A 26,819-nucleotide genomic window follows, 5' to 3' on the forward strand; every position below is an offset into this window, starting at 1 on the left:
GCTTTACAATTGCATTTTATTCTGTGGAATGAAACACCATTATATTCTCATGCTCCTTGGCAGTTAAATGTGATCAAACACCTTAAGTGTTTGATCACATTTTAACTCAGTCCTGTTTAGTTAATTTGAAGAGATTTTGTTTCTAAATAAAATGTGCAATAATTACGATCCATGAATGACCATTTAAAATATAAGATTTTCTAAAATGCTTATTTTATATATTACAATAAGTGTAGTATTTAGGGTTAAAATAGTATACTTTTTTAAATTCCAGTGCAAAGAGGCTAATTAGAGGCATTTGGTTGTCAGAAAAGTAATATTCATATATAATGCCATTGTTTAACCTAACCTTATTGATGTTTAGTAAATACATGTATTTAGCTCTACTCTAGTTGCTAAATACAGTATTGCTGGTCATAACTGCATATTTTTTAGGTTTTAGGTTCTATGTCAAAAACTCTCAATTTTTTTTTTTTTTATGTTGTTTTTAAAAAGGTTTATTACTGACCAGAAAATTTGGAATTTAACCCAATGAAGAAGTTTTAATTATTTTTACAAAACATAAAAATAATAAAAACATCTCTTATTATGTTGCAACTCTGGTACAGTGATTTGCAGTGGGATATACAAAGATGTTGCATTATTTGGCTACCAGATAATACCTGAATGTCAAGATGAATCGAGTGTCTTAAAATCCTGTAAAAGCTAAGGATATTCAGTGAAAATAGTTTTCAGTGTTTTACAAATAACTGATACATATGCATAAAACACACATTTCTTTCTTGGGAAGTCGCCATGGCTGGCGTTGTTCATTGGTCGGGCATCGACCAATGAAGGGAATTAGAATTTGTGCTAAACTTTGTAGGACAGTAGATCTCCAAGGCTAGAGTTTCCCACCCCTGAGACACCAGAACAACGCCTATCTATTTTAAACCATCTAGAGCTGAATGGAAATTAATTTCGGTCTAAGATGGTCCTCTTCAGCAATGTGTCATGATCTTAAAGATTTAATTTCTCACTTGGTTTCTTAGATGGATGTACTGGACGGACTGGGAGGAGGATGAGTTAATTGACAGCAGAGGAAGGATAGAGAAGGCCTGGATGGATGGATCTCACCGTCAGATCTTCATCACATCCAACATGCTGTGGCCTAACGGCCTCACTCTGGACCACTCCTCCAGCGTCATGTACTGGTGTGATGCCTATTATGACCACATTGAGAAAATCTACCTCAACAGCAGCCACAGAACGGTTAGTAAATGAGTGAGTTGGCTCTTTAGTTCTCAGACACCTCAGTTTCCTCTCTCTGTTCATCTCAGTATTTCCCTGTGACTCACAGACCTGATCTACTTTTCACAGGTGGTGTACAGCGGGAAAGAGTTGAATCATCCATTTGGGATTGCGCATTACAAGAATTACATATTCTGGACCGATTACATGAACGCCTCGATATTCCGTCTGGATTTGTCATCCAATGATGTTGCCCTAATGCGGGCTGAAAGACCACCTCTCTTCGGGATTCAGGTGTATGACCCGCAAAGCCAGAAAGGTAAATATGAATATGTATGCTGTAGATTTTAAGCCATAATGAAATCTTGAAGTCTTGCCAAGGGCAGCAATGATATAGAAGGACTCTGATGTCTAGCTATTGACTGTCTTCCAGAAACTCTATAAATTGCTCGAGTTCTGAGGGGTGGTCTGATTCTTTATATATCATCATCTCATAGCTCTGCCTAAAGGCCAAATCGTGTGTTGGCACACACTTGGCATACCGTACGATATACGGATATGAAATATATTGGCCCATATGCATTCACCTTTTAAACAGCTGAACACTCTAGAAACTAATTTCACACCGGCAAGTCCGTGAATTTGAATGAATGCTTTGCAAAGGATATTCCCAGAGAAGGATACTTAATGGTAATTTTAACCTTAAGACTTCATGATCCAAGCATTTTTGGGGCCCAGATCAAATAAGCCTAACTCCTCTCATATTTTAAAGGCTAATTTGAAGGCATTTGCAGAAAATTTGTATGATTTGTCATTCTGAGGTTCTGGATCCAGATCTCCACTTATGTCTCCAGTGACAAGCAATTGTTCTGAGGAACTGGGCAGTTTTTCTGGCGCCTATACTCAGCTTTGTGACATTTTTCTCCATCGCCCTGCTGAAATGGGTACAGCCAAATTACAAGGGAATTTACAAAGACAGAATTATACCACTGGTGGTGACTTTTGCACACATTTTCTTTCACTAGACCACTATATTTGGTGGTATAACTTGTTCTGGACAGGATAAAATGGCTTTGATGAAAACGGTCTTAGTTGTAAATGTCATAGAAGCTGTGAGCTAGTTGATTGAAGTTGATTGAGGGGGTTGATGAATGTTCATTTTGGTCTACAGTTTCTGCTCAAGGTTAATCGCTGTGGCAGCTCCTGTAGAGTTACTCTGTAACAACTTTGAAACTTCACAATCACCTGGAAGAGGGAGGCGGGATCCGGCGGACATTCAAACAAAGCTTTAATAATAAAATAAACACAAAACAGCGCGACAGCCTCTCGCGGATGACTGCCACACACAAACAAAACACAAAATAAAGTCCAGGCCTGGTCCTCTCTCGTCCTTCACTGCGGTCGCTCCTCTTTTGTATCTTTCCAATCTCCTTCGTGGGACTCGAGACCGGTGATTGTAGTAGGTGTCGCTCATTTCCAATCACTCAACCGACCTCGCTCCATTCCCACGGCTCTCAGTCCTGCCCCTCTCGTCACATACTCATATGTTACATCTGGTAGAGATACTAAATTCTTAATGACAGCAAGCCAATGGCAGGCCAGGATTGACCCAGCCATTTCATGTACGGTAGGAAGATGAATAAGTGGCATTGCAAGCTGTGCTTAAATCGTTTTAAAACTTCAATTACCAGCTAAACAAAAAGACAAACTAAGGTATAGCAACTCACCAGTTTAAAAATACACAAAAGGGTCTCAAAAACATATCCAAATGGGATTTAATTGATAATGAAGGTTAAACTTGGGAAACTTTTCCAAGGTGGTTGATGGTTGTAATTCATATGCTGTTGTTCTTAACAAACAGCTTGAAAATCATGTTTACGCTACACTACTGATGTTGACCAGATGTTCAGTGCATCATTTCGGCACCTGTGATTAAAGCTATTGGCAGCTGTAAGCACCTGTCAGTGTGCAACATAGGGGGTCTGAAACACTGTGGGGGACAGCACTGCCCACAGAAGCACTCAACATTGGATAGTGAATTAACACACTAAGCTAATGCAGCCAAGTGGAACTGTGCTGAATATATAATAACCTGCTAGTGCATTTAGCTTTTAGTGGAAATGACAAGCCTTTGTTTATGAACTCTAAACTTTACTAAACATTTGTGCAACATTTGTATGTAATTTTTTATTTGATAATTAGCATGCATTCTTTAACTCTTTTTTGAGATGTGACTCAATGTATAAGCTATGATATAACAATTCTAAGTGCATGTTACAAGCATATCAGAAAAGCAAATTGTCTAATGTTCTCCATTTATCGTTTTACAAGCTTCACTTAGCTCTGTTCAGGAGTTGAGTTAGAGTTGTTGTCGCGTTATGCTACATTAGCTTGCTATGACTCTTTTTTTTTTTTTTTTTTGCCTGACTTGACAATTGAGAGTGAGCTGGGTATCATTTGCTCAGAACTGTTGTTCTATGAAATGGTCAGTGGTTTCAATTTACAGTCTTATATTCACATAAAACATTTAGCGTTTCCCTCAGGAAATGATATAGATGTCTGAACGGTTTTGTCTTTTTATCTAAATACATTATGGAGCCAAAAAAAGATAGACTTTTTGTGCCTGCTATGTGACTATCAGCTTATCCTCCTAAAATTATGTACAATTGATTCGTATATAGGGTAATTTACACTCATGGTCCATTACAATATTTTAACATCTAAAAGTGAAAAGCACTGTTTGTCCAATTAACGTGATCATGTTTAATCTGCATTTATCTCTGGAGATGATTCAGTGGACACATGTCCCTTAGAGTCCAATTGATGCCATTTTTCACCAGGAGTCTGTGCCAGACACTTGCATCATTGATTTTAATGGAGCAAAGATCAATATTCATCGGACAGGCTCTGACCATGGCATTTCATGTCCTCTCTGGATGCTGGGCTTCACTGGGAGAGCTATTTGCATTGGAAAAAGCATTAAATTGTTAATTTGGAGTGCTTGGACATGCTGTTAGTTGAAGTCCGTTGTAACACATTTAGTTTAACGCTCATGATCTTGTTCCTTATGGCCTGATGTTGTTAACGTACTGTAACTTGTCCAAATGATTGAAAAAGAACTGGTTCAAGTAAATGATTCACTGATTCACTTGAGTTAAGTGCAGCCACATGTAGTGATGGCCGCTTTTGAAGCACTGCTTTGTGAAGCTTCGAACCTTATTGAATAATTGTTTTCGAAACAGTGGTTGGAAGCACCAATCAAACTGCCAAAGTTAGGGGATTTCAGTAAACTAGGCTTTGTTACATCATAACTGTCTCACAACATTTTCAAAATTTCAATGGTTTGCTGTTGGGTTATGCAAATTATGTGAGTTAATTGAGATCACCCCCCAGTGGTTTTTACCCCATCTCAGATAAGTTTTATGTTTATTGAGATATTTGTATAATTAAAAGAATAAGTAATAGTTAATAGTATCTTACTGGCATGTTTAGACAATCTACCTATAAGACTAAAACAAACAAACAACCCCCCCCCATATTATATATAATAAAAAACACATATTATACAGACATACATATATTTAAAGGTATTTTATTATTTTAATTGCATTTACATTACTTTACTTTAAAAAACAAACAAAAAAACAACAACAAACAAAAACATTTGCAACGGGTTTGTAAGAGTTTTTTGTTGCATTTACATAGTTTTGTCAGGCAGACATCACTAGAGTGTGGTTTTCTAGTGCTTCAAAATCATTTTACAAAATCATTTTGGTTCAGCTGATTCAAAGCTTCAAAAAGGTTTGTTTCTCCCATCACTAACCACAATCACCATGGCTTAGCAAATGTTCATGGGTGAAATTCAGTTGTTTCAATAGAAATCCAAGGAACTGGTAACTTTCCATCAGGATGGAAAATTTCCCAATGTGGTTTTCGAAACGGTTTCAAGTTTGTTGCATTAATTCGTCTGTTGACCAACAGAAACTGCAATTACAATTTTTGTTGAAGTTGAGGAAAAAGAGTGATTTTATATATATATTTAAATTTCAATTACATTTCATTTGCATATTTTTGTTCAGCACTGCTTTTCATGTCATTTTTTCGACTCTATATGCTATTTGAATAAAACATTTTTTTTTTGTATTTAGTATAGATTTATATTTTCAATGTAATTTTGTCACAGTAATTGACATTTTCATTGGTTTACAGCCACATGAAACAGCCACATGTTTTAATATAACTGTATACATGAAGTATTATTCACCTAAGTAGCCTTAAAGGTGCAATGCGTAATGTTTACAACTATCTATTTACAGAAATGCAATACAATAAATATAACTATGTTTTTCAGAGGTGTATAAAAACCTTTCTTAATGAACCATTATGTTTTTTGACCTTAGATTGAGCTATTTCTATCTACATACACCATGGGTCCCCTTACATGGAAGTCGCCACCATGTTTCTACAGTAGCCCTAAACAGACAAACTGCTCTACAGAGCGCGTTTTGTCACTTTGTTGTTTTTGGGAATAAAACACTGACACAATGATGAACAAGTACATTAACATTCGCAAAAATATTAGTTGGTGGCAATTCGCAACCTCATCGCTAGATAGCACTAAAAATTACACAGTGCACCTTTAATGTAATGTGGTTTATATGTATACATTTTGTTTATAGTCTTTAACTAACTAATGCAGCTTCTCCATCACATTTTGCACATAAACGTACTATGAAATGTATGGTTTATTTGAAATTTTCAACCATGTATAATGCCTCCAAACTGCATTAAGTATCACATTTATCTTTCTTTGTGTTTTTCCTCAGGTATTAACAAGTGTTCGGCAAATCATGGTGGCTGTGGCACTTCGGCTCTATGCCTTACTACGCCTGCAGGTCACATGTGTGCCTGCGCAGACGGCCAACATTTGGAGAAAGATAACATCACCTGTTCATGTAAGCGTCTATTACTCATATAAATCATTATCTAGGCATAATACAATATATGAGCAATAGTTTGAATAATATGAGCGACGTAAATATTACTGGCCACTGAAAACTTGTTGCATCATGTGTGGTTAGAGCTGATGTAATTGATTGTTATTCTGGGATTTACAAGTGGTATGTGGTAGAGCAGAATATGCAGATTTTGTCCTGGCACCCGCAGGCTAGTCAATAATGGTGGCGGTTTGTGGAAAATATGACAACAGATCAGATATGTTTATGTTAAGCTGAAAATGTCCATTGATTTCCATTTCCAGTGGGGGTTGTAAATGTCTCTGCTCAACCTGCAGTTTGGCTGAAACTGTGTTTGTGTTTGCGTGTGGTTTGGCCTTAAATCCATTGTAAACTCATGTGGATTCAATTTACGGCATAAATGACTCCATGGCTTCCTGTTTTGCTAACTTTTTATTTTATGTGTCATTATAAGTACACAGTAGAAGTGTGTGTGTGTGTACCAATCACTTAATTAACCCCCCGTGTCGTTCCAAACCTGTAAAAGCTTTGTTCATCTTTGGAACACAGTTTAAGATATTTTGGATGTAAAGCGGAAGTGACTGTCCCATAGACTGCCAAGTAAATTACACTGTCGAGGTCCAGAAAAGTATAAAAAAAAACGTCATCAGAATAGTCCATCTGCCAACAGTGCTTCAACCGTAACGTTATGAAGTTACAAGAATACTTTTTGTACACAAATAAAACAAAAATAACAACTCAAGTCAACAATATGTCTCCTCGGTTTCTCCCCGCGCCACCATAGCGCCAACCTGGAGAATATCCACTGGATGCAGTCAGCGTATGCTCTTCTGTGTCAGCCGCGCCACACAGATGTGCCGTTTTCATTCAAATCAAAGCATAAATATACATAGAAAATGTATCTTTGTGTCACGGTTGACACAGAATAGCGTACGCAGTTTGCATTTAACAGATATGTGTGCCAGTGCTATTTTAGTATAATATCTATTATAGTTTTGTTAATATTTTGAATGATTACATTTTTCTGTTTTCAGTTTTAGATTCTATTTAAAGTTTTAGTCATTTGGTTCATGTGTGTTTTGTCGGATTTGAATAAAATATGTATTTGTAGTTTTTAATCACACTTTATTCATTTAAATGATTTTGGTTTTAGTTAGCAATAACCCTGGTGTGTATAGACAGAGACAGAGAGAAGAGGCTTTGTGTGCGTGTATGTGCTCTCTCTAACATCTTGTTCCTGCCCTTTTCAGCCCCATCAGAGGTCACTGAGACAAAGAGCTGCGGCCCAGCGGAGTTTCAGTGCCAGAACCAGCATTGCATTCAGCTCTCGTGGAAGTGTGATGGGGATTATGACTGCTCAGATGGCAGCGATGAAGATCTACACCTCTGCTGTAGGTCTTCTCTCACTTTTGTAGTCCAACTACAAACCTACAGAAACTAAGACTTTGTCCATAATAGAAAATAATACCAATAAAAAATACCAATACTAACATTATTGTATATAATACAAGAAGTATATACAATACAATATTTTATTTAAGGTTTTTATTGATGTAAATTATAGGTTTTATGTGCTCTGTAATAAAAATTAAAATAAAAATACAGTGATGGCATTAATATTTTTTTTTAATATTGATTACAACCGTGCATTTTAATGTGTAAAATAATAATTTACGTTTATATTTATTGATTCAATAAAATAATATATATATATATATATATATATATATATATATATATATAAATTATATTATATTTAGTGCTGTCAAACATAAAGTTTTTGTTTTCAAAACATATGTATCTGTACTGTGTATATTTATTATGTATATATAAATACACCCATGCATGTATATATTTAATTAAAAATGGTTTATATATATTAAATATGTTTGTTCATAAAATAAATTATATGAATATAAATATAGAGATGTAAATCATGTAAATATTTTCAAAATATATGCATGCATGTGTGTCTGTTATATATACATTATAAATTTACACAGAACACACACATATATTATGCAAACAAATCTTTTATTTTGTATGCAGTTAATCGCGAATAATCGTTTGACACCACTAGCTATATTACATTATATCAAGTTGAGCACATTTGCATTGTGGTATAGAGTATGCCGCTGTATGTTAGTATGACACATTGCAAAACATTTGGACACCCAGATGCTTTCAGATAAATTTGTGTTACCAATTGACAGGCCGTTTGTTTCTTCTCAGCCAATCGCATCTGCCCAGCGGACCAATTTAAATGCCTGAGCAACCGCTGTATCCCGAAGAGATGGCTGTGTGACGGCACCGACGACTGCGGCAGCAACGAGGATGAGTCCAACCGCACCTGCTCTGGTGAGCTTCACTCTGGAGCCCTGTCCTACATGGATGGCCCTGTATATGTGCCCAGCCATCCAGAACAACCTCGCCAAGAGGCCCCACTACTGGGAGACACGTTGCTCGCTGTAGGCTACTTGTGCTCAATGCTAGCGCCAACGGAGAATACATTGCTTTCAGAGGAGAAGTAGTCTTACATGACCCCCCAACACGTATAATTTCCCCTCGGTACAGACACATGTCACACGTTCCCTTCGGTCAGAGCGACTGCGCAGAAATAAAACTAGGTTCGCCCACGTAATTCATCATGCACTTGGTGGGATTTACACCTGGCACACATCTGTTTCGGCCCAGTGAGCTGGAGTCCTTCATGAACGTTTCCACATCTCGCTTTGGGTCGTCGTCGTTGTGCGAATGACCGAGTCGGTCAAGTTTACACCTCCTTGTAGGATCCGGCATCTAATTTACTTTTAGATTGAACCGTATCCCGTGGTCTAAATCTCTAGAAACGTTTGTCCAAGCTGTCTCCTTCTTTGGGGGTTTTCCTGAGATCGGGATAAATGCGTAATCCGAAACATCAATATCCCAGTAAAGATGCTGTGTTTATGTCACTACGTGTTGTCGGAGCTGTATCGTGGCACTTGATAAAAGGGCTGGAGACAAATTTCACACATTTCGTCAACAGGCAGCGGTCGATTTAATTTAGATAGCCTACAGACAAAGTTCCCCTTTGTGGGTAATACAATTTTCTAATCTAATCTCTAAAAGAAGAATTCAGAGAAAATCAATGACAAGAGTTTGGGAGAGTAGGAAAGGGGGAAGGAGAGTTTGTGCCAGCTTGTAATTTACAGTCATCTTATCTATCAAAGGAAATTCAAAATTTTGTGGTTGGATTGATTCCTCTGTACATACATATATTTTTTTTTTTCCATAAGAACTGCTAATTAAAATCCAACCAATTAGGTTTTTGTCATGAGAGACCTAACAATAATTTTCTAAATTTTAATAATAATAATAATACTAATAATAAAATGCTGACTTTTCTTGACTATTTACGATTTGAACTCAATTCGGTCTTCAGAGACGCCTTCATCACAAGGTCGCTTTCAAACCTGGGATCTTGAGGGAACTAATTAATCGTCTGGAAAGTGTAACGGGGAAAAAAAAGCCTAACTCCTTGTGTAATTAAGTAGCTCTGAATAACGAGACGTACAGGCTTAAAACGAGAAATAATAATAAATAAAATAAAAAGGTTTCACACCCTCTGAAGATGAATAGATCGTTAAGATCAATGCGATTGACTTTTTGGCAAGAGTCCCAAGATGACACTCAGATGGAAACGTTCTCATTAGCAGGGTTCAGAATACACCTACAGTACCAAAATCTGAAATCTCAATAACAAAATTGGTAGAAATGAGACCCAAACAAACTTCAGGCATAGCTAAACTATGACGAACTAGCTATTGTCGCCAACTGACACATCAATTATTTATATCACCACACTGTGCTCGATTCATATTTTAACCTGTTACAATTTCTGCACTGATATGCATAAAACCTGTAAACAACCAAACTTGTGGTCTGTTACTCTGTCAGAATTCAAATCTGCACCTGTTCGAGCTGTATGTTCCAGTTTGCTCGCTTTCGTTCAAAGCTTCATAAAACAGCCCAACCTGACCTTCAAAGTTTGTTCAAACACCTGCAGTCCTTCTGCAGCAACATCGAAAGACTCTAGAAATGCAGGGAGTCTTCTATTCCTGGCTTACCCAAATATGAAAAAGACAATTCCTCACTCTCATGTCATTCTGCACCTGCATTATATGTTTTCTTAGATTAAGCACAAAAGTAGCATTTTTAACGTCTTAATTCTGAGCAGACTCGACTTGACCTTTCTCCCACTATTACTGTCTTGTTTTCCCCTACACCATTTCCTTCTTCGACCGTATCTTCTAACTTGTTTATAGTGTCCTTTGTTAAATTGTGACCGAGGTTTGTCCAGTGATTCATGCCTCGAGGGTCACATACTTTATCTGAACATCCTTGATTCAAGTTCTCTCGTTGTCCCTGCAGGGCAGTTTGTCGGCCTCGTACAGCCATGAGTGAAAACAGTTATCTTTGGCCTTCAAAACACTTCACAGATCAATTTTTGTTCTTTTGTGATGCATTTTATAATGCTGTGATCAATAACTATTACAATTCAACCAAATACTCATCAGTCCTTTTAATTCTCCATGTGTTTGCTTCTGCTGTGTAGAGTTTGAAAGTTTTCTTGCAGTTTAACACACTGAGAGAAAACTTCTGAATCCTGCTGAGACGTTTTACCCGTTGGGTATATTTACCATATCCGTGTCTTCATAACATGGTTCATTTCTGTTCATAGGTGCCAGATGTTGATACAAAACACATTTTGAACACTGCACCCATTCATAAGTCCTGCAGGAAAGACACAAACTGTAATATTGGATGTCATGGGCTTAGGGGTTTATCTCTGAAAGCGATTACTCAATATCACGGCTGAGACTGGATACAGACCTGGAAAAGGTGGAAACAAATCCAGATGATTTTTCAGGCATGAAAAAAAAAAAAAAACTTGCCCTGGGGTCCAAAAGTATTAGATTTCATATAAAATCTTGGATTTATATTTCAGAGTTTTGTATTTTAGGGTTTCACTCTGATATACAGTTAGTAATTTAGTGTATGATACATACATACACACACACACATACATACATACATACATACATATATATATATATATATATATATATATATATATATATATATATATATATATATTAACATTTTATTAGTGCTCTGAGACATTTAAATTATTTTCTAAAATAACATTGTTATCTTTTAAAATTCAAGTGATTTTTTTAGGGATCGTAATCATTATCATTAAAAGTTGCTAAATTTGAACAAGGAATTTAAGCTTTTTTTACTAGACTTTTAGGCTCTATTTTTAATGGTTTAGAAAAAAATAATCATATCTATAGGTTTTTATTCGTAGTTATGGTGATAATGTAATTTATAATGAAAAGTTTTGTATTACAGGTAAATAAAGACTACAAGATTACCATGCTTATATATATATATGTGTATGTATGTGTGTGTGTGTGTTTAAGGGAATTGTTCTTTTCAGCACTCTTATCTTCTAATATGGGTTTTATACAAGATACAGGAGTGAGATTGAACACATCCATTTAATATCCGTGTTTTTTTTGCTTATCACAGCCCAAACCTGCCAGCCAGGCCAGTTTCCCTGTGAGAATGGACGCTGTATCCCGGAGAACTGGCGCTGTGACCGTGATGATGACTGCGGGGATCAGTCGGATGAGTCTTCATCATGTGGTGAGTCTTCCTCACGCAGAGGCTTTGAAGTTCCCCTCTCTGTATTTACATATTTTATCTTTGCTATCACAATTTTTCTGGTCTCTTTCACCATCAAGCCTCCATGTACTTCAATTAAAGGCTTTTTAAATCAATCCATAGTACAGTATTTTATCTTATTATATACTTTGAGCTTGTCCTTATTGGCTAATTGCATTGAAACATGATTCAAAACCACCCTTTATTTCTTCACTACTTGTGTTTCATTTCGTAAGGGTTTTATCAGAACAAGATCCTGCCTTTTATGTTTATGTAATAATTGTTGAACTGAATGCATAATTCACTTTCCAAATGATTTACAGAGAAATACGTCTTCTGTTCGTGAATGACCACACTTTGTATTTTCTCAAAAGGGAAGAACAAGGTCAGACGTGCTGTTTTGACTTCAGTTTAATCTGATGGCCTGAGGCTTTTAACGAGAATAGACAAGCTATTGAGAGCCCAGACAAAACGATGGAACAGATCTGAAAGTGTTTTCTGTAGAATCCTCACACAAACAAAGAAAAAGGCCTGTTTTGTTTTCATATTTCCGCAGTTGTTGGCTCTTTGATATCTTTTGATGTTTTTGTGCATGTGGAGGTCACACACTCTGTTCCCACCAAACTGCTTTGATTTGTGCAGTGAAGGCCACCTGCTGCTGTCATGATCACATCTGAACTGTGACCCTATTGGATGGTTTTCTGCATTCTGAAGTAAAAATTATCCAATGGGTGAGCAGAGTTATAGGCTTTCTTTGTTGTGTGGCAGCCAATCACTTGTTGTGGTACATGCAACATATAGCTGAATAAATAAGCGTTCCATTGATATATGGTTTAGCAGGATCAGACAAAATTTAGCCGAGATACATCTATTTGAATATCTGGAATCTGAGGGTGCAAAAAAATCTAAATACTGAGAAAATTGCCTTTAAATTTGTCCAAAAGAATTCTTAGCAATTCATATTACTAATCAAAAATTAATATTTATGATATATTTATGGAAGGAAATTTACAAAATATCTTCATGGAACATGAGCTTTACTTAATATCCTAATTATTATTATTATTTTTTTGGCTTTGCTAAAAAAAAAAAAAAAAAAAAAAAAAAAAAAACAGCAACTTTAGTTTTGTGGTCCAGGGTCACATTTTTGTTTGTTGTATGCGATGGCTATTCAGTAGCAATTTGACAATTTCATGTAAATTGAATATTCTAAAAGTAAATGAATGATTGTTTTGATCTGTCACATACAGTATTATTTTAGAGAACCTTTCTCCACTAAAAATAACCTTTGTGGAATGGAAAGATTCCATGGATGTTAAAAGTTCTTCATGGAACCATCAATGCCAATAAACTTTTATTTTTAAAAGTGCAGTTTTTATAAGAAACATATTTCTTGGTGTGAAGAACATTTTAATAATGTGAAGAACCAGTTATGAAAATATTGATGTTAAACATTCTTCAAGGAACCATTATTGTGAACAATAAACATAATCAATAATGTATAATCAATAAACATTATCAATAATTTGGTTGAACTTTTCATTGTTGGTGTTGTAAAAAGCATTTTAATAACCTAAAGGCCCTTTCAAACTTTAAAGAAAATTTGTCAAATGGAATTTGTCTATGGATATTGAAGATTCTTCATGAAACCATCAAAGCCTTAATAGCATACATTTGGATGCATTATTTACCAATACTTAACAAAAAAAAAGGCTGGAACTCTGTATTTGTTGTGCTCAATAGCCAAAAAGTTAAGCATATGAGTGGCATTCTTGGATCTCATCATAAACACAAAGATAAGTCAAGGAACTAATCCTTATATATTGAAAAAAAAACTAAAAACTAACAATGAATACCTTTGGATGATGTTATGCTGCTTATTACCATGCTTTGAATATCTCAGCACTCCACGGCCTGCGGTAAACCCATTGTGACAGCTCGTGTCATCTGCGACAGCACCGTTCAGCTCGTGTAAATGAGAGATGAGAAATACCAGCAGATCTCCACCTCTCCTCCTCTGAGGGATGAAGTGTGCGTTTGAAGCTTTCTCCTCTGTTAGTCGTCGCATCTTATTACCGTTTAAATTTCCTCGGGTAACGTTCCAGGGATGCTTCGGTTCTCACGCACACACGGGCCGCGTATAGAGTAATTAAAGTTTATGCTTGGCTTCCTTAAATCAAAATCAATCTGGCACAGGAAAGCCGACCGTGCACCGTCTGAGAAATGTAGAGCGTGCCCTGTTCGCCGTGAAGTCGCAGCATGTGGCGTCGCACGATTGCTCGCTCGCTCCATATCGCGACTCAGTGTCAGTTTGCCGCATACTTCCTGTCAGTAACCAGGGACCGTCTTTTCTTATGCATGTTTAATTTTGAAAGGTGGTGCGACGCCACAAAGACGCCACCGTCAGTTTATTTGGTAAGACGCGTGAGGCAGGTTAGCACTTCTGTCTCTTGAGAGATAGAAACAGACTGAAAATTTTAGCAGAAACAAACTCCTCGTTTGTTGTTCTTGGCTGTGAAAAGTTGTTAGTCAAAGGCGTAATCTAAGCTTTTATTATTCTGTTCACATTTTCTTCCGGCATGGGCCCAACGTTGACTTGTGAAGTTGGAAGCGGGTGTCCTTTGCCAAGTAACGTTACTGCATTGAGATTGTTGTTGTTTTTGTGTCCTCCTTAGATTTCCCAACTTGTGAGCCGCTGACCCAGTTTGGCTGTACTAATGGGAAATGCATCAGTGTGAAATGGCATTGTGATTCCGGTGAGCTAAAGTGAACGAAAATCTGAATGGATTTTTTTTTATTATTATTATTTTTATTTTTATGTATTCTTTTATCAGGATAATAATACTTAGATAATAATAAGGTGATAATAATTAGATGAAACAATTATTGTTTTTATTATTTTATTTTATTTTGTTACACATTTTATGTTACCCTTCTTCTGAAAAAAAAGTTAAATATTATTTTAACTATATTACTGGTAAAAGAAAAGAAAATAATCCAATGTTGATCCCATGTTGTGTTTTTCCTGCTTATTTTCACACCCTTTCTTCAATATATCCTTCCTTCTTTCCTCGCTTTCTTCCACCCCTTCTTTTAATTTAATATTCCCTCTTTCATTGCTCCTTTCATTTATCTTCATACTCTTCTTCCTTCATTGATATATTTCCTTTCATCTATCCTTCTTACATTCTTTCCTTCTATTGTTCCTTCCATTTTTCCTTCTTTCCTTTCTTCTATGTAAACTTACTTCTTTCCTTCCTTTATTGATTCCTTTTATCCATCCGTCCTTCCATTCTTCTTTTCTTAATGCCTTTCTCCTTTTCAATCTATTATTCTTTCTTTATTTCCTTCATTTATCCATCCATCCCCCCTCTCTCTCTCTGTCTCTAGAGGATGACTGTGGGGACAGCAGTGATGAGGTGGGCTGCGTTCGCGCCTGTTCGGTGGCTCAGTTTCAGTGCACTAGCGGGAAGTGCATCCCTGAGCACTGGATGTGTGACGGGGACAATGACTGCGGTGACCTCAGCGACGAGAACACCACCTGCTCTAGGACAGGTGCTCATGATCACACAAAACACAAACACACAGAAGCATTGACCTAAAACTGACGTCTACCACCTTCAAAATGTCAACATTGGCAACCACAAAACTTTAACTTCTAAGACTCTTTCCCTCCATCAGCGCTCTCCAACATTAACGACTGCAGCGAGAAAGAGTTCCACTGCCGTGGCGACGGAAACTGCATTCCTGAAATATGGCGCTGCGACGGAGACAAAGACTGCGAGGATGGTAGCGATGAATTCGCCTGTGAGGGAGCCAAGAGAATGTGCGACCCCAAGGCAAAGTTCACCTGCAAGGTCTCAGGTAGAAAGCCACATCTATTACATAATCGCATAATTACATTACATAATCAAGTTTCACACTTTGGAAAATTCTCTATAATGTCATCTCTGGGTAAAGAGGGTCATACAGTATATATGATCATTTATCGATTGATTGTGGCCTGGAGTGGCATGATGAATCAGCACTCATTCAAGTTATATTGCATTACCATTATTCGGCTGAAAATGGGACTGTGATGTGAAAAGATGCTTCCAGATGGCCATTGATTATTGCTTTGCTTCCCTCTAGACTGAATTAATCATGTTTAAGATGCATCGTTTTGTTCTGATTGAGGCAGACCAGGAATATTTTATTACCCTTGTGAATCGGACTCAGGTAGAATTTGATTTGTGTTTGTGGGTAAGTGTGTGTGTGTGTCTGTGTGTGAATTGATCTGTGATGCTGAACTTCAAAAGTTAAGGGTTGGAAAGTGGAGCATTTGCCACTTTAAAATGGCTTGAGGCTGTTTAATGATAGGAACTTTTGAGGAAAAAAAAGACCTATTTCAATCTGTGACGTAATGTACAGTTCTAGGGATGTCAGTCATGTCAATATTACATAATATTAAGTTTAATTAAACAAATTAATGGCAGCTAAACTGAATATTTGCCCCAATTAAGATAATTAAAAGACAATGCATTGTGTCCATCTGAAAACATCTTAAACCTGACTTGACAGGTTACCTAGTCTTAGATGGTCAGACATTTCTATTTAAATAACTAAATTAATAGCTATTAATCAAATTTAAAGGGATATCTGATAGATAAAAAAAAAAAAAAATACAAATACCGTACATCCCTGCTGAAAAAATAAAAATTATATTTTTGTACCCAAGAAATCAACTGACAACATCTTAAACCAGCCTAAACTGGTTTCTTGTTCATAGCTGGTCTCTCAGGTCTCTGTATGTGTATATTTGCTTTAAAGTAATTTCCAAATGAAGCTAAATAAGAGACATTGCATTATTTCACTCAGTAAACAAGCTGAAAACATCTTAAATCAGCCTAAACTGGTGAAATTGTCATATATGGCCTCTCAGGCATGTTTAATTAACAAAATTAATAATAATAATAATAAAAAAATAATAATTTTAAACAATTACATTTTTTTTTTTTTATTTTACCCAAGAAACCTGCTGAAAACATACACGTCCAGCCCAGTGGCGTAGCCACGGGTGTGCCAGGGTGTGCCGGTGCCACCCACAGTGGAAGCTGGCATACCTAAAAAATAGATGCAGAATTATTTTTTTATAGTCTCAATAAAAAAATGTTTACCAAACTTGGGCTATTGTTGTTTACTAAGAATATATATATATATATATATATATATATTTTAAATCAACCCTTTCACGCGTTAATTACAAATATGACTGACCCCTTGTTTCCATGGCGACGCGTCCTGATTGTCACGTGACACACCGCAGCCACTAACAGATGTATCGGTATTCGTTTTATTAAATTCTTTATTTTTTATTAAAATATATACACAAACTTGTTTACCATGTCAACAATCTCATATTCCGAGTCTTCGTTTAAAAACCTTTATAAATTATCTTGATCTATAACGAGATGAGCGCTGCAATTCAGAGTCCTGTCAGCCGGATTTAACGTAACTTACAGTTTACACTTGAATTCCCCAGTTTCTCCCGAAAATACATGAAAGTAAGTGGCTGTTGAACTGGTCGAAGAATAGAGTAAACTTTATTGTTCTGCAATGTGTGTCTGATATATGAATAAAACATGTCGTCAAATTACACTTCCATAGACATCAGTGTGTATTTAACAAACTACCAATGTATTGTTTTACTAGTGATTATGTATATTTAAATGTATGAAACCTAAAATAAACATTATGTGGTTGAAAACACTGCATATTAGTTGTGATATATGGACAGCCGGACACAAGGCCTAACGTTACACCTGATGAGGATGTTTCTCCTTCCCCGGGCCCAACATCAACAGATAGTGTTGCCAGATTGGAAATGTCCAAGTATTGTACCAGAAGTTCGAAATGATCGTATTTGGAAGAAAATGATTACATTTAACAATTAACTACATTTTGACACAACCTGCAAATTACCACTAGGAGTATGGTTGGACCGAAGCAGTGCGACAAAAATACTATCCCATAATTTTGCACAGTAATCTGACAATAAATGTGGCACACCCAGATTTTCATATGCACACCCAGAGTCTCTTTTCTGGCTACGCTACTGGTCCAGCCTAAACTTGTTTTCTGGTCTTAGATGGTCTCTCAAGGCTTGTCTGTTAGCTGGTTTTAGAGAGGTTTTGTGCTCTTATTTTCCTGGATGACCAGCTAGCTGTCTAGCTAAACACCAAATTGACTTAGCTAGAAGATTAGCTAAAAAAGCTATAGACTATAGGCCCCTCAGAAAATATCCTGTGTGAACACCCTCTCATTTCGTGTTGCTTGCTTTCGCTCAGTAACCTGTAGCAACTTGTTAGCATGTTTACATTAGCAATTTAAAGCACGTACCAGTTTCACATTTAAGGTGTCACAGTGTGTAATTTATGCTGTGGAACAAAACGTTAATGTCACGAACCTAATTTTATTCTTAAATCTAAAGCCGCGTTTGCAAAGCCATTAGAAATCCCTGAGGGGAGCTGTTAGCGAAAATGCTAATTCACTTGCAGGTTGTAGAGCTACAAACTGAACAGCTAGAAACTATAGAACGACCGTCAAAATGATTTAGTGCCTTGGACCTTTCATAAACATGGAAGAGATTTTGATATGAGCCTTTTTAATAGCATCTAGCCTGAATTCAGGTAGACCTAGCTCAACAAAGTTTCTGGAAAACCCAAAGTAAAGTGAATTAAAATCTGATTAAGCAAAGTCTCAGTGAAGGTCTAATGAACATGAAGACACTATTTGGTCTTGGAAGATACAGAAAAGTAATTTATGTACTCATCGCCCTGTTTCACCTTCTTAAAGAACTTGTCTGGAGAGATAATGAGGGAACCGCTAATGACTTGTCTCACATGCTCAAAAAAATATATCGAAACACCTTAGGTTACTCAGTACACCAGTACAAACAAATGATAATTCTGTATGAAAATGTACAGAGAAAGTCATGTCTCGCATTGAACTGTAGCAGTCTAGTGAGAAAAATGTCTGGATACCATTCAATTTCATAACTTGAAATGAAAATTCTGTCATCATTTACTCACCCTCATGTTGTTCCAAACCTGTATGAGTTGCTATCTTGTGTTGAACATAAAAGAAGTTTACACATACACATATTTTAATGTGTAATAAAATAAGATATTTTGGTAATCAAACAGTTGCTGGTTGCCATTGAGTTCCATAGTAGGAAGAAATAATAAAAATACTATGGAAGTCAATGGCGACCACCAACTGACACCAAATAACAGAATTTTCATTTAGGGTTTTTTTCCCTTTAAACTTCAAAACCGTCTGTTTCTCAAATACTTTTGCTAACAGTAGCTTTTTTAACATTGCTTTTCCCCCCTTAAACTTTTTAGAAATATTTAGATTTTTCAACGTAAAAAAAAATAATAAAGATAAAAACAATGATTATGTACCTCATTATCGGTTATGATACGCCGAACAGCAAAGTCCAAAAAGCACTCTGAACCCATATGTAGCCCTATGGGAAATTATATGCAATATCTTGAATGTGTTTATAGAAAAAGTGTGCAAAAAGCAGTTAGCTTTGTATAGAAACGCCACAGAGAATTAATATGTAAAAAAAAAAAAAAAAAGGCCTTTGAAACGCATTTGTTTTGTTCTGCACTGTAGGGAAATGCATTAGTAAGGACTGGGTGTGCGATGGAGACATCGACTGCGAGGACCAATCGGATGAGGAGGGGTGTGAAGTATCCGTCTGTAGGCCTCCGAAGTTCCCCTGCGGCAATGACACGTCTGTGTGCCTCCCGCCAGAGCGAATCTGTAACGGCTGGAGGGACTGTGCCGACCATTCTGACGAGGGACCATACTGTGGTGAGTCATGGGATGGGGGTTGTTAGTTAACGCTGACCTGCCAATGACACGAATGGTTATATAAGGATTAATGTGACGTAATGTGCATTTCTGTCAGATTTTCAGGTTAGGTTAAGGGGTTGACATATGGGTGTCTGTCTGTCTCTCTGTCTGTCTATTTTTTTCCCCCTTTTTATAAATGCCTGTTTCTTCCACATAGTAAATATGTAAACACTTACACTTTTTAAGAAAAATCGAAAAATTCATATTTCTTTATTAATAACTAATAATTTTTTGTTTAAATTAATATGATTTACAATTATTTTACATGAGAAATGGTTACAGTTGAAAAACAAAATCACATTATGGGATGTAAACTTACCTGTTTATAAAAGTCCAAATTATGAAATGTAAAGTTGCAATTAGGCTTCCATAAATATCTAAATATACTTTAAAAATACAATAAATAAATAAATTTTACTCCAAAACAACAAAATCATACTAATAAAAAAGTGTAAGATATCAAAATAGTTTTTTTTTTTTTTTTTTTTTTTTTTTTATCATGTAGAAAAAAAAAAAAAAAAAAAAACTAAATAAACCTTACTTTTGGATTAAATCATTGAAAGAAAGGGAAATGATACAAGCATTCTAATCCATGCATTCTATTGTTATGCAAGATAATAATAATAATAACTACTACTACTATACTACTACTACTAATAATAATTATTATTATTATTTTGCTTCTCGTTAATTTATCCTATTCATCTCAATGCTAAGATCATTTTATGGGAAAAAATAATCATATTTACATTACATTTATTTAAACATATGCTATAATGCATTGCAGTATTATAATAATATTTCTATTATGTTGTAGTATTTTGCTTCTCAAGTAAGTTTGTCTCGTTTATCTCAACTTTTAGATATTTTGATTAGAAAACGGGACGAAAATACCCAAACTTTTAGTGTTTTTCTCCCAGTTGGGGTTTCGTTCTTATTCAATTTGATTCAGTTTTCTTTCAAAAACAAATTTTTTGATAAAGGTTATCCTTTAAAAATACACTTAAATAAATCTTACTCTTAGTTCGGAATGTACATATTTGAGTGCGGTAGCATTATACAAATTCCCAAATAATGTCTTTATATCCTGCTTTATTCATTATTTTAATGTGAAATAAATGAATTTGTTCCTCTTTTTTATGTGATACGTGTAGTGTGTTTGTGTGTGTGTTCACACAGTAATTCTGATGATGTGTGTGGCTCTTGGGGTATTTGAGAATTCTAGTGAGTGTGTATTAAGGTTCATTTAGGAAAGCTTTAGAGAGAGATCTCTTCCCTCAGGTGAGATGAGGTAGTGCTGGAATATCAGCTTAGAGCCAATTACATCTATCGGCCCCTCCACACACAGAGACACACACACACACACACACAATTTCCCCCTCCAGACTGATTAATGCTGGAGAGCACACTGAAAACTGGCCTCTGAGGATATGTGAGAGAAGAGAAACAGACTCTGGATGTCTTTTTTTCTGTTAGTAATGACTGAAGAGACTTATGTATATATATGATCCGCCGTCTACTTGTGAATCGCCTTATTCTAGGTACAAAATATGAATCAAATATGAGGAATGACGCAACAAATTCAATATCTCTCATACTCCCCAGTCATATGACATTTAGCTGAAATATCATCAGATATCGGTTCCGTCTGTCAGAGAGGAGATTTGACTGTGAATTTATTTCCTCCTTTCGAGGCAAAATAATTAGGTTTTTGTTCAGACAGGCAGCAAAAATCCAGCTCAATTCCGTTTAATTGTTTGTAGCAAAACCCACATGGAATCTGATTATGACAAACCTCATCCAAACCGAATCGATATGTGGTTTGAAATCGGATTACAATCCGATGTGTTTCAGATCAGACCAGGGTTTGTTTTCGCCGTTCGGGACATGATTGCAGTGACGTGCGCTAAAGCTAGGATGTTATACAGTCACACAAGCATTTTCAGCTGAATTCCCTCTTTTATACACACATGTGCCGTTCTCTTTGTAATGAATAGTGAATGAGCAAAGGAGCTAGCCATTTTGAACCCAGCATGTGCCAAATGTCCTCTTTTTTCAATGGCAGCTTCTTTTGTATGTCTCTTACCTTAAGTCATCACAATGGCGACCATGCCAGAATGCCAGATTTCGAGTACACTATTTACAAAAATGGAGAATATTTGAACTTTTAATGGTTATTTTTTTCCTTTTCCCCCAATATATTTAACATCACATTTCAGTAAAATGCCTCTATTAATAAAAGGGCCAATCAAACCCCCATTAACTTTAAGCACAATCTCAATGTGCTGCTGAAATATCTTGAACATGGCAATGAAAGTTGGGCTGAACCCAAATCCTGCTAGCCACTGGCAGAGATGAATGCACTCGCCCTGGTCACGATAAACACAAAACCGTCGAAACCCAGTGGTCTAGAAACATTCCACAACATTTCTGAGTTAGATAAATATTGTTTAAAACAGACCTGGCCTGCACAATTATGGGACTAATCTTGATGAATGGGGCTCCAGATCACGTACCCAGCTCTGTAGAGTGAATCTTGGAGAGAAATAGGTCATCATTTATTTATTTTTTGTTCTTTGTTAGTATGAAACTCAAACGCTCCAAACAGATTGTCATTGCTTAGCTGGTTCTTCACTTTATATATCTATATAACTATCAACAGCTCTTTCCTGATCTCACTGGGCCCTGCAAGGTTTTGCCCCGCGGCTAGTTTTCTCAGTGCTACAGAAGAGTTGCGAATTGACCTGCTGGCCTTTGGCCTGAAGCGCTCTTGGCTTTTGGGATCCAAACATCTTCTGTCTTCTCAGTGCTATGGATTGTGAATTACAGTTTGTATTTAATGCAACCTTATGAGATCTGACATACAGCTGGATGCTCACCGAATCTGTCCAGTGTTGGGGAAAGTTACTTTTAAAAGTAATGCATTAATATATTTTAATTCTGATTTCTCTCACAATGAGGACAGGAGAGCTGCCAGTTAATAAATGGGAAAACAAAGTAGCTCCGATATATTATGTCTATCTATCTATCTATCCATCCATCCATCCATGACAAAACCAGGAGGGTAAAATCATACCTTTAGACAGTCAAGGAGGTTTTGTTGTTGTTGTTTTTTTGGTGAATATTTTCTCTACTGTGTATTAGTGCCTTCACTCAGACCTCACAACCTCAGACCTTTCCCTCATCAATGATCCATGTCTGTTTCCCACCTCTCTTCTGCGTGTGCTTTGTTGTTTTCAATTTGAGTGTCGAGCACATTTTTATTCACTCCACAACTCCACCAACATGACTGCCTTGAGGTTTATGGATACATTATCCTCTGTCAGTGCTAGACACTTCAGTTAAACCTTGAAACCCCTTGCTGTTCAAGGTGGTGTTACCTTGAATCCCTCAGTGGTCTCTTCATTTTTTGGGGGGAAATCAAACCAATGTATTTCTTATAGTTGTTGCATACTTAGTTGGGATTGATATTTTAACAGAAAATGTTTTAATGGTCACCTTTCTGTGTCTCAGTAGTTATTCAGAACTTGATGTTTAATGTTCTTTGGAGCTTGTTTTCCATTCAAGTGCAGTCATATTGTCCTCAGAGGATTAACAAAGCCATTTGCAGCAAGTGCATGCTTTATCATCACTGTTAGAATATTGTGCTTATTACCCAAGTGGCTAGCTGCTATATTCTACTAGTTGACAACTTTAGCTAATACTTAACCACGTTAATCCATTAAGCATCTTACCATGGGACCACTTCAATGGCGTACCGTCACATTATATCGTCCAAACCAGTCTTTAGCCATAAATCATTGTAAAGTGATGATAAGGGTGTAAGAGGCTTGTTAAGTGCCTCTGAGCTTTCGCCAGTAGAAAAACTAAGAAGAACAGATATAATGGAAAAGCAGTCCTGTAGTACACTGGGAAGAAGAAGTTTTTCTACCTTATAGTAATATGTGCCCTTAAGGTACAACTATGAACTTTCAGAAGCAAATAAGGTACAAAGATGTATTTTTAAAGGTATTTCCCCAGTGAAAATCTGGTGTGCCTCTAATATTAAAACCTTGGAGTAAAAGTATGTACCCTTAAGGTAGAAATATGCAGTGTTTAAGGTAAAATAAGGTACAGATATTTCCCTATAAGGGTACTGCCATAGTGACAAGCTGTTGTACTCCTGTAGAGTGCATACTAGTAAGGCCTCCGTTCATCTTTAGAACAGAAACTAAGATATTTTTGATGAAATCCAAAAGCTTTCTGATGCTCCATAGACAGCAACTCAGCTGTCTCGTTCAAAGCCCAAAGGTAATATAAGGACATTTGTGTCAGCAGCACCACAAGCATACACCTCTCATCAAGAAAAAGGAAAGTAAATGACATATGGCCAAGTATGGTGTCCCATACTTGGAATAAGCGCACTGCATTTAACCCATCAAGTGCACAAGTCAAGCCAAGTCATCTTTACTTATATAGCACTTTTAACAAGACATAATGAATCTTTTAGGGTTAAATATGGTGTTCCTGCTGCCCTGATGGCAAGCTGTTGAGCCCCAAAATATGCATATTAATACACTGGAGTATTAATAAATACCTTTAAGGTAGCACTATGAATTGTTTAAAAGAAAATCAGATACAAAGATATCTCTTTAAAGGTACTTTCACAGTGATAAACTGTTGTTTCCCTAAAGGTATACCTTTTTGTGCTTTTGTCTGAGAGTGCAAACAGGCCTGCATTCTCTTAGGCCTGCATTTGTGCGAAACTGAGGAGCGAAATAAGATCTCATCGAGTCAGTCCGCTTGCTTCAAATTGCTCTAGCTGACCGAGAAGTGTATAGCCTGGAGGACCAACGGGAAGCACCAGATTTGTTCTTGTTTGTTCTTTTTCTGCGATTTCCTTCACCCCTCAAAGCATTTACGGCTCCCTGCTGTTTCGGCCGCATGTCTTTTGAGGAATTCCATCAGTTCTTGCCTCCTCAGTGTCCGGACCCTGCTATTTTCTTCTGAAGTGAAAGTTTGTTCCATTCCTTCTGACAGTAACCCACTTCGCCTGCTTTTTCTCTCCATCTCAGATGAGTGTTCGGTGAGGAAGGGCGGCTGCAGTCATGAGTGCTCTGTAGCGCCGGGTAAAGGGTTGTGTGTTCCTGTCCGACGGGGTTCCAGCTGGGTTCGGACAGCAGGACATGCGAGGTCCTGGATTACTGTAGCAAGCACTTACGCTGCAGCCAAGTGTGTGAACAGCACAAGAATACTGTGAAATGCTCCTGCTATCCAGGCTGGAGTCTAGGACCTGATGGAGACAAAATGCATATTAATACACTGGAGTATTAATAAATACTTAAGGTAGCACTTGATTGTTTAAAAGAAAATCAGATACAAGATATCTCTTTAAAGGTACTTTACAGTGATAAACTGTTGTTTCCCTAAAGGTATAACTTTTGAGCTTTTGTCTGAGAGTGCAAACAGGCCTGCATTCTCTTAGGCCTGCATTTGTGCGAAACTGTAGAGCGAAATAAGATCTCATCGAGTCAGTCCGCTTGCTTCAAATTGCTCTAGCTGACCGAGAAGTGTATAGCCTGGAGGACCAAACGGGAAGCACCAGATTCGTTCTTGTTTGTTCTTTCTCTGCGATTTCCCTCACCCCTCAAAGCATTTACGGCTCCCTGCTGTTTCGGCCGCATGTCTTTTGAGGAATTCCATCAGTTCTTGCCTCCTCAGTGTCCGGACCCTGCTATTTTCTTCTGAAGTGAAAGTTTGTTCCATTCCTTCTGACAGTAACCCACTTCGCCTGCTTTTTCTCTCCATCTCAGATGAGTGTTCGGTGAGGAAGGGCGGCTGCAGTCATGAGTGCTCTGTAGCGCCGGGTAAAGGGGTTGTGTGTTCCTGTCCGACGGGGTTCCAGCTGGGTTCGGACAGCAGGACATGCGAGGTCCTGGATTACTGTAGCAAGCACTTACGCTGCAGCCAAGTGTGTGAACAGCACAAGAATACTGTGAAATGCTCCTGCTATCCAGGCTGGAGTCTAGGACCTGATGGAGACAGCTGTTACAGTACAGGTAAACAGTGGCTTGTTGGTTCTTGGTTGACCTTTGGTTAACGATCTGAATTTTTCACTCGAAAATTGAAGGTTCAATCCCAAATAGGGTTAAAACCAAATTAGAGTCCAAACTGCAAGGCAATTAACCTCAGGGGAACCAAATGACCCTGAATTTCTATGCTGTAAATAACACTGATAAATGGCTGCAAGATGACAAGGAAGTTATTTTAGAGCACTTTCAGAGAGAGGATTGTGCAGTCAGTTTCAAGGTGTAAAATATGTTAATGCAGGTGTAATATGTTAATTCATTTCAGCGGCTTGACCTTACAGAGAGTAAGTTGGGACATATCAGAGAGTTCAGACTCCAGCGCACTTGATGGGAGTGGAAAGGAAGATGTGCAAAGAGCACTAAGTAACGTGTTTTAATAAAAAGAAAAACATGCTTTTACTGAAACACACAGCTCAGTTTTCAGAGCTGTCAAAATGCTTTTTTTTTTTTCCTGAAACGGTCAGCTATAATTCATATTGCAGTCCACAAATGTTTTTTTCTCCATTCTCAGACTTGTAGAGATGCCAGCCACATTGTACCACATAACATTTTTGGTTTATTCATAGCTTAGAATGGGCTAACAATTTATTCTATAATTATTATTATTATTAAGTGGTATTTTACTGCTTTTATTAATAATTTTCAGATTTCCCGCCTTTTTAAAATGTTACTTTATCAATTCAAAATTTAATCTATTTAATTTGCTTAATTTTACTCAAAGAAATATAATTTAATTGTATTGTACTAAATCTATCTATATTTAGCTTTTACATTTGGTGATTTAGCATACAATTGAAAAAAAAAAATCTAATTTAATATAATTTAATTGCAATTTTTTTTTGTAAAACCAAACCCAAAAATACACACACAAATTATTTTTTTATTGTGATTTGATTGGACCAACTTGTCATCATTAAACTTGCTTTAACAT

At 36.8% G+C, this 26,819-nt stretch overlaps 1 protein-coding gene across 1 annotated transcript in view; it reads left to right on the top strand.

The window, feature by feature from the left end:
• LOC113040170 (low-density lipoprotein receptor-related protein 1B-like) overlaps positions 1–26,819 on the top strand; it is a 246,167-nt gene that overhangs the window by 82,146 nt on the left and 137,202 nt on the right. Inside the window, exons 13-23 of the mRNA XM_026198463.1 lie at positions 1,032–1,251; positions 1,360–1,549; positions 6,057–6,185; positions 7,457–7,597; positions 8,439–8,564; positions 11,781–11,897; positions 14,591–14,671; positions 15,306–15,470; positions 15,597–15,779; positions 19,578–19,778; positions 25,613–25,858. Of these exons, the coding sequence (XP_026054248.1) occupies positions 1,032–1,251; positions 1,360–1,549; positions 6,057–6,185; positions 7,457–7,597; positions 8,439–8,564; positions 11,781–11,897; positions 14,591–14,671; positions 15,306–15,470; positions 15,597–15,779; positions 19,578–19,778; positions 25,613–25,858 (1,799 nt within the window). The remainder of the gene's footprint in view (positions 1–1,031; positions 1,252–1,359; positions 1,550–6,056; positions 6,186–7,456; positions 7,598–8,438; positions 8,565–11,780; positions 11,898–14,590; positions 14,672–15,305; positions 15,471–15,596; positions 15,780–19,577; positions 19,779–25,612; positions 25,859–26,819) is intronic.

The sequence above is a fragment of the Carassius auratus genome, chromosome 22 (assembly GCF_003368295.1).
Source record: "Carassius auratus strain Wakin chromosome 22, ASM336829v1, whole genome shotgun sequence".
Classification (NCBI taxonomy): Eukaryota; Metazoa; Chordata; class Actinopteri; order Cypriniformes; family Cyprinidae; genus Carassius; species Carassius auratus.